We start from the raw sequence: 18,983 nt of genomic DNA, 5'->3' as shown, positions 1-18,983 counted from the left end.
TATGTTCCTCGGCTGCACACAGAGAACAGATCCACCTTTCAAGTCTGCAGTACATGGCCAACAGTTTGTCATGCTGGGGACACAGCTTCTCCAGCTGCAGCTCCTTGACCACTACACCCACCAGAGTGTGCTTCTGTAACAGAGGGACATTCAGATGAGCTCTAAATTGAGACTGGCAGTAGGACCACTTACACTCCTGACAGCCTTTGCCTTCCTCCTGGACCCTACAAGAGTAAACATGTCGGGACTGGCGTACGGATAACCAAGAGTGCTGTTGAGTAGAGTCATCTTCCTCAGCTTCTCCATCTTTTCCAGCATTGAGTTCTTGGTCAGTGTGGGGCGCCTGCTGAACGTCTCCCGGCAGCAGGAAACCTCAGTGCTGCTGCTTCCACTTTCATCCCTGCATTTGCTGATGCAGAAGTTGTGTCCACTTCAAAGAGTTGTACGGTCTGTCAGGGTGTTCAAACAGACTGGACAGCTGATCTGTTCCCTTTTCCACGGCTTAGAGGCAATTTTGTCAGAGTGAATAAAAAAATAATAAATACTGTGGTTTATAACAACAGTTCAGCAAGAAGTTTAGCAACTGTAATGTTACCTTTCAGGAAATGCAGAAACTTGTAACAATCAGGAATCATTAACCAGTTTGTGACATACTGGAAACAAGGAGCTCCTTCTGACACAGGAGAATGCAGAAGAATGCAGGAGAATGCAGTTGCGCTGTGTAAACTTTGGCTAGATTCCTCAATCTTGGCTGGTGGTTGGTGTCATGGTAATGACTTACTCATTGTTTCTTAAGGAGAACAAAGGATCTGTCTTTCCTCATCTGTAGTAAAAGCAGGAGTCCCCCCCCCTATAATTCATGAGTGTGTACCAGTGTGCGAGAACCAACACACACAATGTGTGTATTAATAAGATTGGGGCAGTACACTCCGACAGGAAGATCGGATAAATCCTTTTCCCTCTCATATGCCCTATATCCATCACCACCCTTAAAATAATGCTGGTCCTCTCCCTTAGTGGTTGTTAGATTATTTATTGGCATGGGGCCATGTGCATGTTTCCTCTGCTGAGAGTGACGGAGCAAAACTCAGCTGCCTCTTTTCTGGGAGGATTACGGTATTCTACTCTGTTCGGCTCTCTCCCTGTGGAGAGGAGGAGATAGAGCGAGGGAGAGAGGCAGAGATTACTGCAGATCCACCCGTCATTCTCTCCTATTTCAAGCCCCCTCTCCACTGAGGTAGAAGTATCCTGTCATTTCGCCCCTCCACTCCTCCATCTCTTGCTGGAATAATGTATCCATTCTTCCTTTTCATTTAATCCGATTTGATTCATTTGAATGATAGCAATTAATTAATGAACCTGCATGACAACACTGCATGAATACCTTCATCAGAGTTTGAGTGTATATATACAGTACATGTGACATACAGTTTGTATGTTTATGCATGTATGTTGTGTTTCGTAGTTCTCTAAGCAGACTGACTGACTAGAGACGGACACTCGCAGACCCTCCTCGTCTTCTTCAACATGCTGAGGAAGGGTTCGGAGTTGCTCCTGGCCACAGGAGGTGACAGGGAGGTGCTGCTTGATCTGGATTACGTAACGGGCAATCGGGGCGAACCCCAAACCACAGACAGCTATGGGAGTCTGCAGAACGGGGGTTTCATCCCACCAAGATATGTAAGTGTCCCCCACTCCCTCCCTGATTTGGTCTCATCCTATTGCTGCTCTGATGATGACTTACCTAGAATGTTGAATGTTGCAGTGCATCTTGAATGGGGGTTAGTGCTGATTTGACTTCAAGCTTTCTCCTCATATAGTTTTATTGATGTCAATATGATCCCCCCAAAATATTTTCCCTAAAAACAGTGTTTTAATTTTGACTAAAATGTTATTTTATGGTGATTGAATCTAAAATCAATATTGCGAATAAAGCTTTTGTGCTGTTGCCTATTGCAATAGCTACAGCTCGTTCCAAATCAGTCACATTTTATTTGTCGAATACAACTGGTGTAGACTTTACCGTGAAATGCTTGCTTAAGAGCCCTTCCCAGCAATGCAGAGTTTAAAAATAAGAATACAAATACAATAGTAACACGAGGACACAATTAGATTTCACTGTCATAACAGCCATTTTTATGTCCTATTTATTTATCTGATATGTAAATGGACGTCATATTGATATACATTATATAACGGAAATATTTTCAGCTTTCAGCTGCAGCGGCTTCTTCTGATGATAATGACGATGATGAGGATGACCCCATCTATATACACTGTGATAAAACAAGTAGCCGACCGGAACAACCACTAGGGGGGAACTACTTTAGAGATGGAAGAACCAAAATAGGTGCTTTTAGGCTTTCTGTATATCTGTACAGTATTACATTTTACTTTAAGTTGCTTGACTTGAATGTTTCCACCACAGCACTAAAATCACCTTTTTTCAAATAATTATGGTCTTCACTTTGGGCCTTAATCATTTGAATCAGGTGTGTTAGTGCAGGTCTGGAATAAAAGCCTGCACACCCAGTAGCTTTCCAGGAACAGAGTGGCAGATCCCTGGTAACAGACAGTATAAAGAACAAGCCACCAATCAAACTCTAACCTATGGCTTTGTCTGACTGATTCTGAATCAGACTTTGTTCTAGTATGGGAGGTGAAACTGAGAAAGCATCGCTCCAGATGGAGGGGTCAATCTGAGACCAGCGGTCCGGAGGAGGTCGGAGCCAGGGCAGAGGAGGGGAGCAGCAGGTCTGAGCGGAGAAAGGCTCAGCTGGCTCGATGGAGGAACAAATTCACCCAAAACCTGCAGAATGCCGGCATACTGCTGGAAAAGGTCATATAATATACACTACTAACTCACCTAGCTCCACAAGACTTAGTGGTTAGATCTAGTGTTTCTACTTTCCCAATAACAATCGTTCCTTCTTAATGCTAATGCTCTGTTGACAGTTTTACTGTTCAATCTAATAATGCTTATATGCTGCAGCACACTGTAACATATAATTAATCATTTTGTGAATGTTCTGTAATGATTGATGTTTGGCACTAGGAGGAGACGGCGAGCGAGAAAAAAACCATCCATTATCTGAACCTGAGCGCCCCTTGGGATGTGTTGGTGTATTACGCAGAGGAGCTCATTCTGAGAGCACCCCTACAGGTCAGTGCTGACACTACACTTTATGACAGTGCAAAATACAGTAGTGCAAAATACGGTAAAACCGATACTATGGTGTGTGGAGTGTTACGGAGAATGTTGTTTTTGTGTCGCAGGCCCAACCAAACCCAAACTTCAACACTTCTGACCGGATCCTTCGGAAACTATATATTCCCAACCTAATGGCGGAGTCCTTGCCAAACAGGCCACTGGACTACTACACTTGTGCCTTTCGCAAGTCAAAGATGGAGAAGTGAGTCCCTACATCCCGGAAACTTCCTGATATCGGATTTGATTGCTAATCCTCAACAATTAGTTGAGCCACATTGCATGCTGACCTTTATAAAAGACCCTGTTACTGTAAGTTGTAAATGACTACAGGTTTAACCTCGCTCTGTTTGTCACTTCTCAGGTTCCTCGGCTGTGAGAACCATGACACCTACTTTACTAACACACAGAGACACCGTATAGTGAGTGCATCCATTGACTTTCTGCATCTTTACCCATTTGTTGGATAATGATGGATGTACACCAGGAATAGATGGACATACTGTACTGTATATAGGCTGACCTATATGTGGTCAAAAATGCTTTACTTCAGACTATGTCATTCTCATATGGCCAATTGGCTGTCCATGGCAGGTGTATGAGCTTCTGGCGAGAACGGTGTACGGCAAGAGGAAGAGAGCGGAGGTGGGCGTGGCTCGACTGCTCAACGAGGGGGCATACACTGCAGCGTTTCCTTTGCATGAGGTCAGAGACATTCTTAATGTACCGCCGCTAGGGCTGACACCATTAGTTGACTGGTCGATAGGCTGTTGGTCGACCGAGATTTCTTCTTTTTTTTTTTTTTTTTGCATGGTGCACAAGAATCCTGTCTAATTCACGTCTGTCTCAGTGGACTAATCCATTGCGGAGGCTACGGGGATGGCACAGTCCATCACTCTAAGACATGTGATAATGAAATTGTATATGGTTATATTATGTACAAATAATGGTACAACACTAATAAATCTAATATTACTTTAATGCGCTTTCTCCCGTTTGGGTACGGTCGCTGTCCGCGGTTCTGAAACAATCTTCAGTACACTGTAGATTTGGAGCCTTTCCCTATGTTGCTATGTGCATAATAGAAATATTAACCCGCTTATTAAGATTGAGAACAATGTGGTGGAGGCAGGAGCAGCAGAGACGAGGAAACAACCTTAGCCTAATTGTCTTAGAAAATTGAGGCAAGAGGAATCTCCAATTTAAGTAGGTCTATAATCAATAGCCTAACTGTTAAATGTGTCTGGCTTAAATCATCCATATATGTCTACAGAGATAAGGCAGATCTTGCTTCTGTTGCCTTCTGTGTTTGTTAAATAGCCTACTGACTCTGTGAGCACCAAGCCTCATGCAAAGGCAAAATGCCGGATCAAGCAATTTCACTCAGAGTGCAAGGGTTGAGGGAATAGGGAATTTTTCCTAAATAAATTAGGGATTTCGGTAACCAAACCTTTCAGTCAGAAACAAGTAAGAAACTAAATGGCTGAAATTATGTTGCAGCTCCAGCACGGACATCGCAATAAAGACTTGCTGTGCTGTGGTGCCTTTTCGCTGCAGTAGGGAGGAGATCAAGACAACGTGGGCCAGTCACTCAGGCATTCGCTGGATTTTTTTTTAACACAGTATGACCATCGGGCTCTTTCTTGAGTAATTTGTGTGTCTTAATTGTTAAATGAAACAGTGTGCTTAAAGCATCAGACAAGTTCGGTGCATATATAGTTGATTTTATACTAACACATAGGGTGTGTCTGTATACGGTGCATTCGGAAAGTATTCAGACCCCTTGACTTTTTCCACACGTTGTTGCGTTAGCCTTATTTTAAAATTGATTAAATTGTTTCCCCTCATCAATCTAATCACAATACCCCATAATGACAAAGCAAAAAGAAGTTTAGCCATTTTTGCAAATGTATTAAAAATAAAGAACTGAAATATTGCATTTACATAAGTATTCACACCCTTTACACAGTACTTTGATGAAGTACCTTTGGCAGCGATTACAGCCTCGAGTATTCTTGGGTATAACACTACAAGCTTGTCACACCTGTATTTGGAGAGTTTCTCCCATTCTTCTCTGCAGGTCCTCTCAAGCTCTGTCAGTTTGGATGAGGAGCGTCGCCGCACAGCTATTTTCAGGTCTCTCCAGAGATGTTTGATCGGATTCAAGTCCCAAAGCCACTCCTGCGTAGTCTTAGCTGTGTGCTTAGGAACGTTGTCCTGTTGGAAGGTGGACCTTGGCCCCAGCCTGGACCTGAGTGCTCTGGAGCAGGATTTCATCAAGGATCACTCTGCACTTTGCTCCGTTCATCTTTCCCTCAACCATGACTAGTCTCCCAGTCCCTGCCACTGAAAAACTTCCCCACTTCCCCAGGTCTCCTCCAGATGTGACGCTTGTTCAGGCCCCAATTTATTTACAATGAAATAAAGTTACATCTTGGTTTCATCAAACCAGAGAACACAATCCTGTCTCAGAGAGCTACGGACAATTCTTTTGACCTCATGGCTTGGTTTTTGCTCTGACACGCATTGTCAACTGTGGGACCTTATATAGACAGGTGTGCTCCTTTCCAAATCATGTCCAATCAATTGAATTTACCACAGCTGAACAATCAAGTTGTAGAAGCATCTCAATGATGATCAATGAAAACAGGATGCACCTGAGCTCAATTGCGAGTCTCATAGCAAAGGGTCTGAATACTTATGTAAATAAGGTATTTCTGTTATTTATTTTAAATACATTTGCAAAAGTAAAAACTTTTTTTGCTTTGTTATTATGGGGTATTGTGTGTAGATGTATGTGTTTAATCTATTTTAGAATAAGGCTGTAACGTAACAAAATGTGGAAAAGGTCAACGGGTCTGAATATTTTCCGAATGCACTGTATATATGGAAAAATACATTGAAACAGATCAGGGTGCTTCTCAGTCGACCACAATTTTTTTAGTCGGGGACAGCCCTAACCGCCACACACAAAGACATCTGCCTAGTACACCAGTCTTTGTTAAATGTGTGTATGTACGTGTATGTTTGTTAGGGCCCCTTTGAGCTTCCAGAGTATGAGGTGCATCCAGATGAGCTGAACCAGAGGCAGGTCTTGTTCCAGTATTGGGCCCGCTGGTCTAAATGGTACAAGTACCAGCCACTTGACCACATCAGAGAATACTTTGGAGAGAAAATAGCCCTTTACTTTGCCTGGCTGGGTAAGCAGGATTCCTCATATAGTAAATCTGATACAGTACAATATTTTGTTCTGTACTGCTTTTATGGTTATACTTTGGGGTGGGGGCGTTATGAAACTGAACACATCAGAAAAATCTGAGATTTAGTGGCAAGCATCATACTTACGAAGACTTAGATGAAAGAGAAATCAATATCTTTTCACTTATGATATGTGGTCAATTTACCACAACAGTACAGTTTTGTGAGTTACCCCCATTGTATTGTTTGACATAGAGAGTTGTTGAGGAGGTTTTTGTCTCTCTGTTCCTCCTCTGTAGGGTTCTACACAGCCTGGCTGCTCCCAGCGGCGGTGGTGGGGGCCTTTGTCTTTGTGTCAGGACTCATGTCCATGGGGACCAACACTCCTGCGTAAGTCCTGAAACTCCTTCACTTACAATGCTTTTCTAACAGATTCATTCCTTTGGCTGTAATCAAGGTTCATGGTTTGAAAACTGTACAGTATAGAGGTCAGATTATATATCTTTACTATGAATAGAGACGAAAAGCTGGATCAAAGTGATGTTGTACCAGTATAATTTATGCAACAGAGTGGCCTAGTGTAAGGCACAGTCTGAGGCTCTGCAAATGTCATGCAGGCTGCTCAGACATAATGCATTACCCACAAGAGTCCTCTTCAGTGTACTCATGCACCACCTAGTCTGTTGCATTGCTTCACTGTGCTGTGTGTGTTTGTATATGTGTGTTTGTGTGTATGTGCACATTTTACTATACTTGTGAGTACCAGAAGTCCTCACAAGAATAGCAAACCAACTAAAATTCAGAGAAGTGAGGACATTTTGCCTGTCCTCAATTCAAAATAAAAAGGCTATTTTAGGCTTAGCTGTTAGGGTTAAGGTTAGGATTAGGAGTTAGGATTAGGGGTTAAGGTTAGGGTTAAATTCTGGGTTAAGGAAAATAGAATTTGGAATGGGAATCAATTGTTGGTCCTCACAAGTATAGTAAGACGTGTGTGTGTGTGCTTGCATACACTCGCATGTGTGTCCGTGTTCGTTTCTATGTGTGTGTTAGGGGGAGAAAAACATTTTGGTCAGTGTTTTCCATCTCAAATCTGTTTCCATGGCAAGATGCTGATAATTGCTTCCTCGGGTATCAGTGTTTGATGGCTTGGTGGTGAATCACAGAAGATTTACATTAAGAGCGAACATGGAGAAAGTGAGATGAAAGATGCAATAATAGAGAGAAGGAAGAATAGCATTGAGCCTCTTACAAGACCAAGGGCATTATTGTAAATCCTCCTGTTCATTGTGGATTAGTGCTATCAATCACTGTACTGTATAAAAGCCAGAGAGCTTTAGTCTCGGGTAATTTACTGTGTAGCAGGAAATCAAGGGATAATAATCTTTGCATTACATGCAAATGCAGACTGGGGTTGTGTCTGAAATTGCACTCTATCCATTATAGTACACTACTTAATAATAAAGTAGTGCACTACAGATTTCGGATCTTAACTTGATCACTATTTTTATGCAGAGAATTTTCCTGCTTTATCAGAAAATTCAAATGAGCCTTGTTTTTATTAACATTTGCATTTCTCCCTCTCTCAATGCGGGGAGATCGAGTCATTGGGATCAGGGCTTGCTATCAAAATAGTATTCTTTCTCCCTCAAATATGCTTAGGTCCTATTACTTTTTTATCTGAAATGCAGCCATACACATCAACAACCGTCGTTTTATATAGCTTAATAACACAATATAGCTATTGATCTCCACTAGGATACAACATAGAAGTGTCAAGTGTATCCTAATGTCATGAATTGACTTTCAAAATTGAGTTCAGTTATGGCCTGGGGTCTAGCGGTTAGGGTTGCTGTCTTCAGTGCGTACACATAGACCTACCATGTCAGCTTGGGTTCAATACCGGCCAATGCCCTTCTGGCATAACTAACTAAATTCCTCCTACTGACTTGATTAAGTTACACATTTTGATTTTGGACATCAGTTGATTGACAGATATAGAACGATAAAATTTCCTCCGGTGTGGATGCTCACCCACGTTTTATAATTAGGCTATGTATCATTTGTTCATTTAGTTATGGTCTTTGGTGTGGATTAAAAGCCTGTATTGTGTGGCTTTAATATTTTATTTCATAAAGCTGTGATGTTAATCAAAATACCTTTTTGTCACATGCGCCGAATACAGCAGGAGTAGACCTTAACGTGAAATACTTACAAGCCCTTAACCAACAATAAAAGTATTTACTAAATAAACTAAAGTAAAAAAATAAAATAATTAAGTAACACAATAAAAATAACAATAATGAGGCTATATACATGGGGTACCGGTACCGAGTGGGGGGAAGGGGGTCAATGCAAATAGTCCAGGTGCCCATTTGATTAGTTGTTCAGCAGTCTTATGGCTTGGGGGTAGAAGATGTTAAGGAGTCTTTTTGACCTAGACTTGGCGCTCCGGTACCGCTTGCCGTGTGGTAGCAGAGAGAACATTCTATGACTTGGGTTACTGGAGTCTTTGACAATTTTTGGGCCTTTCTCTGACACCGCCTAGTATATAGGTCCTGGATGACAGGAAGTTTGGCCCCAGTGATGTACTGAGCTGTACGCACTATGCTCTGTAGCAACTTACGGTCAGATGTCGAGCAGTTGCCGTACCAGGCGGTGATGCAACCGGTCTGGATTCTCTCGATGGTGCAGCTGTAGAAAGTTTTGAGGATCTGGGGACCCAAGCCAAATCTTTTCAGTCTCCTGAGGGGGAAATGGCGTTGTCGGGCCCTCTTCGCGAGTTTATAGGTGTGTTTCGACCATGATACTGTCGTAGAAATTCTTACACAGGGACACTCGAAGTCAATCTTAAAAGAACAATCCTTCATTTGTCAGTGCACTGGAGAGGTTCCAACCAACTCAATGCACCATAGTACACTTCAATCAGGAGCTCCCCCTGGGCAGTCCCAGCCGTCGTCTTCTATACGGCTATACACAGTTATATTTGCATGATTTAGCATAATTAATTAATCATTACCATTTTGTTTCATTCATGTGACCGACCAAACTGGTTCATAACATGTGACAGACCAATACCTCACAAGGCTTTGTCTCTCTAAGCTGAGACCTTGAAACTGAGATATCTTTCGTTTTTTTGTTCTCAAAACAAGGTCTGGGCATACTGCCAAATTGCAGCTACTGATAGTGAGGATTTGTTCAGTCAGCCACTTGCATGAACACAAAAACTGGTTTATAGAAGAGCACATAAATAGAACACAGAAACTAGTTATAAGAAAAGCACAAACACAAAAAAAATCTGTTACATTAGTTTGTTGGTGATGTGGACACCAAGGAATTTGAAACTCTCGACCTGCTCCACTACAGCCCCGTCCATCCTTTTCCTGTAGTCCACGATCATCTCCTTTGTCATGCTCACATTGAGGGAGAGGTGGTTGTCCTGGTACCACACTGCCAGGTTTCTGACCTCCTCCCTATAGGCTGTCTCATTGTTGTCATTGTGTCGTCAGCAAACTTAATGATGGTGTTGGAGTCGTGCCTGACCACGAAGTCATGGGTGAACAGGGAGTACAGGAGGGTACTAAGCACGCACTCCTGAGGAGCCCCGGTGTTGAGGATCAGCGTGGCAGATGTGTTGTTACCTGCTGGATCCTGGAAGTCTCCTGCATAGGGAGATGTTTAGTCCCAGGGTCTTTGGTGCAGTGATGAGCTTTGTGGGCACTATGTTGTTGAATGCTAAGCTGTAGACAATGAACAGCATTCTCACATAGGTGTTCCTTTTGTCCAGGTGTGAAAGGGCAGTGTGGAGTGTGATTGAGATTCCGTCATCTGTGGATCTGTTGGAGAGGTATGTGAATTGGAGTGGATCTAGTTTTGGAATGATGGTGTTGATATGAGCCATGACCAGCCTTTCAAAGCACTTCATGGCTACCGACGTGAGTGCTACGGGGCGGTAGTAATTTATGCAGGATTCCTTCACTTTATTGGGCACAAGGACTATGGTGGTCTGCTTGAAACATGTAGGTATTACAGACTCAGCCAGGGAGAGGTTGAAAATGTCAGTGAAGACACTTGCCAGTTGGTTTGCTCATGCTCTGAGTACACGTCCTGGTAATCCGTCTGGCCCCACGTGTGATTGTTGACCTGTTTAAAAATCTTGCTCACGTCGGCTACGGAGAGCGTGATCACACAGTCATCTGGAACCTTTGAACCTATTTGAGCTCAATCAAAGATGATTTTGTTGAGCTGAGACACTCTTCTCTGATGTGTAAATTGTCAGACTATTCAATTTACTTCTTCAAAACATTGAAATAAATGCAATTAACGTGTGGGCCTAATGCAGGCTCAGGTTTGTCACTAGATCGCCCAGCACTGGACACGAACTCACGAAGCTCGGAGCCAGAGAGCACTGCCAGAGAGGAAGAGGCGAAGCGAGAGACCCATCTCGGCCAAAAATCTGTGTTCTCCAGTAGGTGACGCTGTTTTGTTACTTTTGCTCAATAAGAGAGGAGTTTTTGTACGGAGGTCAATGAGAGTGTCAAATTTTGTCAACAAAAAATGTAATGACGTATTTGCTTGCTATGTATGTAAGGCTGATTTGATCTAATCGAAGTTTTGATAGAAGTATAACAGCAACTTTTAGAAAAAATACTTTATTGGAGTTGTCTATGCATGGAATGCATAGGCATTGATATCAACAACCCTCATCGAAAATTGTGACCTGCCTTAGGTCACGATTTATGCTTGATCCGGAAATGTGGTCAGGAGGCTCCGTACAGAGGGTGTCACGCTATTGCAGAGGGTCGGAGGCTTGCGGTGGACCAAATCAAGTGAAGGAAGTTGTCAAGTAAGTGAGTTTACGGGCTCAGGAGAGTCAACAGTCAAGAGCCATGCGTCCTCCGGAACACGACCCTGCCAAGCCGCACTGCTTCTTGAAACACTGCCTGCTTTACCTGGAATGCCAGCCGCACCAGTGTGTCGGAGGAAACACCGTACAACTGGCGACCATGTCAACGTGCATGCGCCCAACCCACCACAGGAGTCGCTAGAGCGAGATGGACAAGGACTTTCTGTATAGCACTTTGTGACATCGGCTGATGTAAAAAGGGCTTTATAAATACATTTGATTGATTGAATTTACCACAGGTGAACTCCAATCAAGTTGTAGAAACATCTCAAGGATGACCAATGGAAACAGGATGCATTTGAGCTCAATTTCGAGTCTCATAGCAAAGTGTCTTAATACTTGTGTAAATAAGTATTGATTGGGGCGGCAGGTAGCCTAGTGGTTAGAGCATTGGGCCAGTAACCGAAAGGTTGCTGGATCGAATCGCTGAGCTGACAAGGCAAAAATCGGTCGTTCTGCTCCTGAACAAGGCAGTTAACCCACTGTTTCCCGGTAGGCCGTCTTTGTAAATAATAATGTTCTTAACTGACTTGCCTAGTTAAATAAAGGATAAATATAACGTTTTTTTATTTTTTTATTTTTTTAAAGTGCAAACATTTATAAAAATCTGTTTTTGCTTTGTCATTATGGGTTATTGTATGTAGATTACTGAGGATATGTTTTTATTTAATCCATTTTATAATAAGGCTATAACATAACAAAATTTGGAAAAAGGGAAGGGGTGTGAATACTTTCCGAATGCACTGTTTTAAGCCTTCCCCAAACCATAGCCTGCCCCTAACCTTAACTCCTCGGAATTAATGCCTAAACTGTTAACCTTTTGTGTTGTTTCTTTTTTAACCCTTTTTTAACCATGCGGAATTAACCCTGTAACCACGCAGAATTAATGTGTCAAAAATAGACATTCATCCATGAGTCAAAGGGGAGTGGGCCGGATTCGAACCCATGCCCACTCTGGCATATGTGTGTCGGGTAAACTGCTAGACTACACAGGCACAATTGCTTGCCTTGAACATATAAAAAAACGATTGATAAAAAAAAAAGATTTTCCGTAACGAAAACGACATATACCCCCTCCAAATATATAAATTTATTATAATCCACATAAGAATCCACAAGAGATGCACTGCAGCCTGCACCTACCTTACATAAGATTCAATGTAGGTATGGTACTGCATTGGATACAAACACTGCTTCCAGCTGCCCCCTGGCATCGATTCTAAATATTTTTTCAGGTATTAAAATCCTCCTGCTTCAGGATTATTTTCCTCCTGCAACAAAAGGGGTCAAATTAAGATTCAACATCTGTATATAGGAAATAGGGTGCCATTTCAGACACAGCCTGGACTAAAAGTAGTGAAGTCTGTGTCTATGATTGTGTGCCTGACTGTCCACAGCAAGGAGATCTGTAATAGTGGGGGCAGCTACCTGATGTGTCCTCTCTGTAAGACCTGCAAGCCCTGGAACATGTCTGATATCTGCCCAATGGCTAAGGTATTGTATGCTGAACATTTACAGTAACAAGGGGGTGTGAGTGACTGTTTGATGTGCCTATTGAAACCTCTATGCCTAATGTGTTGCTTTTATCACAATAATGAACGATCGTTATGGATAGCTTAGCCGTCCCACTATAATGAATCCATAGATGACAGGCCCATGTTGTGTGTATGTGTTGGCAGGTGGGCTACCTGTTTGACCACCCCGGGACAGTCTTCTTCAGTGTGTTCATGTCCTTTTGGGCTGTCACCTTCCTGGAGTACTGGAAACGCAAGGTGGCCACCTTGGCTCACCACTGGGACTGCATGGACTTCCAGGAGGAAGAGGTCTGGATAATAGCCAATTCATTCATTTAAATTTCTATTCTTTCACAATTCTGTGATATGTGTTACCGTACATACTATAAAAACAGAGAATCAACAAAACTAAGTTGAGCCTCATTTCACATGATTTGTCACATATTTGTAAAATAACCCAGTTCTTGAGCAAGGGCACATCTTTATCCAGTTTTACTGTAGTATTATTCACAGATATGGAGACTGCTTTGTTAACATATGCAGTGGTGGAAAAAGTATTCAATTGTCATTAGAAAATGACTCAAGTAAAACTGAAATACTATACTAAACAAATATAGAAACACAACATGTAAAATGTTGGTCCCATGTTTCATGAGCTGATCCCAGAGATGTTCCATACACTCAAAAAGCTTATTTCTTATTCACATGTGTGCTCGTCATCCTTACCAGGGTCTTGACCTGACTGCAGTTCAGCATTGTAGCCGACTTCGTAACCGATTTGCTGTTGTCGATGTTTTGGACAGAGTGCCCCATGGTGGTGGTGGGGTTATGGTATGGGCAGGAATAAGCTACGGACAACAGACACAAGTGCATTTTGTCAATGGCAATTTGAATGCACATAGATACTGTGACGAGATTCTGAAGCCCATTGTTGTGCCATTCATCTGCTGCCGTCTCCTCATGTTTCAGCAAGATAATGCACGACGCCATGTCACAAGGATCTGTACACAATTCCTGAAAGCTGAAAATATGCCAGTTCTTGGCCTACATACTCATCAGACATGTCACCCATTGAGTATGTTTGGGATACCTTGGATCGACAAAGTACGAAAGCGCGTTCTAGTTCCCACCATTATCCAGAAACTTCACACAGCCATTGAAGAGGAGTGGGACAACATTCCACAGGCCACAATCAACAGCCGGATCAACTGTATGCAAAGGAGATGTCGCACTGCATGAGAGAAATGGTGGTCACGCCAGATACTGACTGGTTTTCTGATCCACGCCTCTACTTTTGAATTTTTTAAAATATCTGTGACAGGCAGATGCATATCTGTATTCCCAGTCATGTGAAATCCATAGATTAGGGCCTAATGAATTTATTTCAAATGACGGATTTCCTTATATGAACTGCAACTCAGTTAAATCTTTGAAATGATTGTGTTTTATTTTTGTTCAGTGTACTGCATGTACTTCAGTCAAAGTCTAAAAGTATTTGTTTTTAAATATACTTAAGTATCAAAAGTAAATGTAATTGCTACAATATACTTAGGAACCGAAAGTACAAATCATTTCACATTCCTTATATTAAACAAACGGCATGATTTTTTAATTTAAAATTGTATTTTTACGGATAGCCAGGGGCACACTCCGACATTATTTACAAATGAAACATTTGAGTTTAGTGAGTCCGCCAGATCATAGATAGTAGGGATAACCAGGAATGTTCTCTTGACAAGTGCGTGAATTGGACCATTTCCCTGTCCTGCTAAGCATTCTAAATGTAACGAGTACTTTAGTGTCAGGGAAAATGTATGGAATCAAAAGTACATTATTTTCTCTGGGAATATAGTGGAGTAAAAGTCAAAGTTGGCAAAAATATAAATAGTAAAGTATAGATACCCAAAAAAACTACTTAAGTACTTTCACCACCAAACATATGTCCCCCATTGGTGTGTGTGTGTATCTAGGAGCGTCCGCGGCCTGAGTTTGCGGCCATGGCTCCTTCTATAGAGTACAACCCAGTGACGGGAGTGAAAGAGCCCTACTTCCCAGAGAGGGCCCGGCTGTCTCGCATGCTCACTGGCTCTATGGTCATCATCATCATGGTAAGACACTGAGTTTTACTCTCTTCGTGTCCTTTGTTCTATGGTCTTTTACGTGGCGGAGTACGTCAGGGGTAGCCGGGTCCCAGATCTGTCACTGACATGACAATAATAATAATTATTATTTGAACTGTTATAGAGCTTTTCAAAGAATCTCAAAGCGCTTCAATGACTAAACGATTTGGCAAAACTTCATACCCTACTAATGAGGAAAAGGCCAGGAAAGGATGCCATTTTAGTGAACTGCATTTGAGACACAAGTGTGTAATTAAGGTGTAGTTGGACTAATAATTGTCGTATTCTCCTCACTCCTCTTTTTTCTTTCTACCCCTATCCCTAGCTGTGTGTGGTTATGATTTTCCTGGTGTCAGTGATTATGTACCGTGGGATAGTGAGTGTGATGATGTACCGCACAGGCAGTTTTGTGCTGCGCACTCAGGTACAGTACAATACCCTCTGCTCTGATAAATACAGCTGCTGACACTGGGTCAGAATACCCTTCAAAACACCTGATAATGGCTGACATCCTGCATTTAGCTAATGCTAGGAGATGCTATACATTAGCTTGGAGTGATACATCATCTTGGATACATTAGCTTAGATTTTCTCTCTCTGTGTTGTGTGTGTGTGTGTGTGTGTGTGTGTGTGTGTGTGTGTGTGTGTGTGTGTGTGTGTGTGTGTGTGTGTGTGTGTGTGTGTGTGTGTGTGTGTGTGTGTGTGTGTGTGTGTGTGTGTGTGTGTGTGTGTGTGTGTGTGTGTGTGTGTGTGTGTGTGTGTGTGTGTGTGTGTGTGTGTGTGTGTGTGTGTGTATTTTTATTTTTTTCCCCTCAGGCAGGGAACATTGCTAATATCTCCAGCAGTATGGTGAATTTGGCCCTGATTCTGCTGATGGGGCAGGTCTATACTGCGTTGGCACTGCAGCTCACTAAATGGGGTAAGAACATGACCCTCAGACACCTCCCCCTCTGCTTCAGCCAATACACTTCCACGTAATACATCTACCCACAGGGAAATCCACTTCCTTGGACTTAGATTAAGCGTCTACATCAATCACAGTGGCTTAAAATAAAAAACATTGTCTATCAGATAAGCGTGAAGACCATTTAAACACCAAGTAGTATATTGAAAGTGGTGATGTCATTACAGTACAGCATATGTATTTGGATACCTGTAAAGTACATTTAATGCATAATATTACCCTCAAAGATTTTTCTCTTACTTTCATGGATTCATATTTGTTTAAAGATTTTTTTTATTGTTTGATTTGTTTGTTTTGGGATGTTTGGACAGAGATGCACAGAACACAGACCCAGTACGAAGATGCATTTACCTTCAAGGTGTTTGTATTCCAGTTTGTCAACTTCTACTCCTCTCCCTTCTATGTGGCATTCTTCAAGGGAAGGTGAGAATAGAAGGTAGTGTTTATTGTTAGATGATGCAACAGGTATCTGGCTGGTTTGAAAACCCTATTCTATTGGCAGGTTTGTAGGTTATCCTGGACACTATGGTACCTTGCTTGGCATGAGAAATGAAGATGTGAGTTTTCAGAAATTACATACAACCCATTTTGCATACAAAGAGCCATGTTCTCATACAGACATTTTCATGTTACCTGATGTAAGTGTATACCAGTATATTGATGTTCTGCATTTCTGTGTGTCTCTACTTTGCGCGTGTGTGTGTTTCAGTGTGGTCCAGGGGGTTGTCTCATTGAACTGGCTGAGCAGCTCTTCATCATCATGGTGGGGAAACAGCTCATCAGCAATGTTCAGGAGTTTGTTATCCCGTATGTTTCCTTCCTGACTATCCTACTTCTAACTCTGGGGCGAATCCTAACTTCCACTTAAAGATGAACTATGTAGAAATCACTTAATAATTCTATTAATTTCAGTTTATGTGACAAAACAAGCAAGTATAGTGTAGAGCAGTGCAAGGCTGTCAAAGGTACGCCAAATAAAAATGCGATTCACATTTTTTTTAAATGATTTTCTTCACATTTTCAAACAGTCCATTCATATTTTCCAACGGAGCTACACATTTGGGTGAGGTTTTTTTTCTCTTTCTTTTTTTAATTGAGAGACAAGCGTAACGTTTTCTTTACTGACCATAATTTTCACTTGTCTGACCGCTTGCATGATGACGGGTTTCTCACACGACCTGCCCATATGGGTGATGTTTTTTCTCGCCTGCATGATCTGAATCTAGGATTACAGGGACTCTCCGCAACTATATTCAATGTGCGGGACAAAATTGAGGCTATGATTAGGAAGTTGGAGCTCTTTTCTGTCTGTATTAACAAGGACAACACACAGGTATTTCCATCATTGTATGATTTTTTGTGTGCAAATTAACTCAAGCTCACGGACAATGTCAAATGTGATATAGCGAAGCACCTGAGTGAGCTGGGTGCGCAATTACGCAAGTACTTTCCAGAAACGGAAGACACAAACAACTGCATTCGTTATCCCTTTCATGTCTTGCGTCCAGTCCACTTACCGATATCTGAATAAGAGAGTCTTATCGAAATTGCAACAAGCGGTTCTGTGAAAATTGAATTTAATCAGAAGCCATTGCCAGATTTCTGGATAGGGCTGCGCTCAGAGTTTCATCATTGATCTATACATAGAACAGATCAAGCGCTTCTTAGACTTGTGTTCAATGCGAATGACAGATCTATAACACATCATTTCTATGTTAATTTGATCACGCCACCCAAAAAGTTACATACTGCAGCTTTATGTCAAATTTTCCATTAGTCTACTATTGACATCAATCCAAGACTCAGTGAACATTTGGAAGTTATGACTATGTCATCCTTTGTGTAACTTTTTGGCCATGAAAGTGTTATTTTTTTGGTAGCACGATCTGCTTTGCTTTAGCCAACCCTTTTGTTGTCCATTCACACACCTTTACTTTTTCCATATTAGGTTGTGTTACAGCCTGAATTTAAAATGGATTACATTTAGATGTTTTTGTCACTGACCTAAGCACACTATCCTATAATGTCAAAATGGAATTATGTTGTTAGACATTTTTACAAATTAATTCAAAATGGAAAGCTGAACTGTCTTGAGTCAATATGTATTCAACGCCTTTGTTATGGCAAGTTTAAATAAGGAGTAAATATTTGCTTAACAAGTCACTTAACAAGTTGCATGGACACACTCTGTGTGCAATAATACTGTTTAACATGATTTTTGAATTCCTTCTGTTCTGAACAAATAGAGTAAAAACTCAAACAGATGACAAGAAAAAGCTCAAACCAAGTTTATTCAACCCACTAGGTGCTATAGTTGCAGAGACACATACAAGTCACATACAAGTCACACAAGCTGTATATTTATAATTTCTGACTAGGCGGAGTCACCTTATATGACTAGGATAGAAATCTGTCTATGTTACTAGGCAAGAACGAACACTCTGTTCCTCTCATTGGTATTGTCATGGGCATGTAAGTGTGTGTGGACTGTAGATAAAGGGTTGTTATAGCGGGCCTCTCTGGCCCCCCTCCCAGAGGTTTCTTCTCTCTTCAACTGTTGACCTTATCTTGAGTTGAGTACCACATCCCTCCTGGTACTAATTTCCCCGAAACCGGCCTGCCTTATCAGGAACTGACTAGATTGTTGCTCTTTACCTCCTTCCTTAGGAATTTAAAATTCAACATTAAGATGTTTTGGAAAATTGCCTCTTGTCTCACCCAGTAACTTTCCATACACAAAGTTATAATATGGTGACAGGAATAAGTATATTTCAAGTTAGAATCCAACACTACATAATCTCTGTACCCCAGACATACAATTATCTGTAAGGTCCATCAGTTGAGCAGTGAGTTTCAAGCACAGATTCAGCCACAAAGACCAGGGAGGTTTTCCAATGTCACGCAAAGAAAGGCACCTATTGGTAGATAGGCCAATTTTTTTTTAAGCAGACAATTAAGCATGATGAGCATGATGAAGTTATTAATTACCCTTTGGATGGTGTATCAATACACCCAGTCACTACAAATATGCAGGCGTTCTTCCTAACTCAGTTGCCGGAGAGGAAGCAAACTGCTC

At 41.7% G+C, this 18,983-nt stretch overlaps 1 protein-coding gene across 3 annotated transcripts in view; it reads left to right on the top strand.

Moving 5' to 3' along the window:
* Nucleotides 1-1,175: 1,175 nt before the first annotated feature.
* Nucleotides 1,176-18,983, top strand: part of LOC135504327 (anoctamin-7-like) — a 32,872-nt gene continuing 15,064 nt past the window's right edge. For all 3 annotated transcript variants that reach the window (XM_064922785.1, XM_064922784.1, XM_064922786.1), the window contains exons 1-18: nt 1,176-1,237; nt 1,466-1,680; nt 2,212-2,350; nt 2,640-2,839; nt 3,056-3,163; nt 3,277-3,413; nt 3,573-3,630; nt 3,803-3,913; nt 6,243-6,408; nt 6,706-6,796; nt 12,707-12,803; nt 12,989-13,132; nt 14,794-14,931; nt 15,269-15,367; nt 15,760-15,862; nt 16,219-16,330; nt 16,410-16,464; nt 16,617-16,714. In XM_064922785.1, the coding sequence (XP_064778857.1) occupies nt 1,528-1,680; nt 2,212-2,350; nt 2,640-2,839; nt 3,056-3,163; nt 3,277-3,413; nt 3,573-3,630; nt 3,803-3,913; nt 6,243-6,408; nt 6,706-6,796; nt 12,707-12,803; nt 12,989-13,132; nt 14,794-14,931; nt 15,269-15,367; nt 15,760-15,862; nt 16,219-16,330; nt 16,410-16,464; nt 16,617-16,714 (2,009 nt within the window). In that variant the 5' untranslated portion in view covers nt 1,176-1,237; nt 1,466-1,527. The remainder of the gene's footprint in view (nt 1,238-1,465; nt 1,681-2,211; nt 2,351-2,639; nt 2,840-3,055; nt 3,164-3,276; nt 3,414-3,572; nt 3,631-3,802; nt 3,914-6,242; nt 6,409-6,705; nt 6,797-12,706; nt 12,804-12,988; nt 13,133-14,793; nt 14,932-15,268; nt 15,368-15,759; nt 15,863-16,218; nt 16,331-16,409; nt 16,465-16,616; nt 16,715-18,983) is intronic.

The sequence above is a fragment of the Oncorhynchus masou genome, chromosome 18, assembly GCF_036934945.1.
Source record: "Oncorhynchus masou masou isolate Uvic2021 chromosome 18, UVic_Omas_1.1, whole genome shotgun sequence".
Taxonomy (NCBI): Eukaryota; Metazoa; Chordata; class Actinopteri; order Salmoniformes; family Salmonidae; genus Oncorhynchus; species Oncorhynchus masou.
The sequence above is the reverse complement of the archived record's forward strand: the minus strand, read 5'-3'. Positions and strand labels throughout refer to the sequence as shown.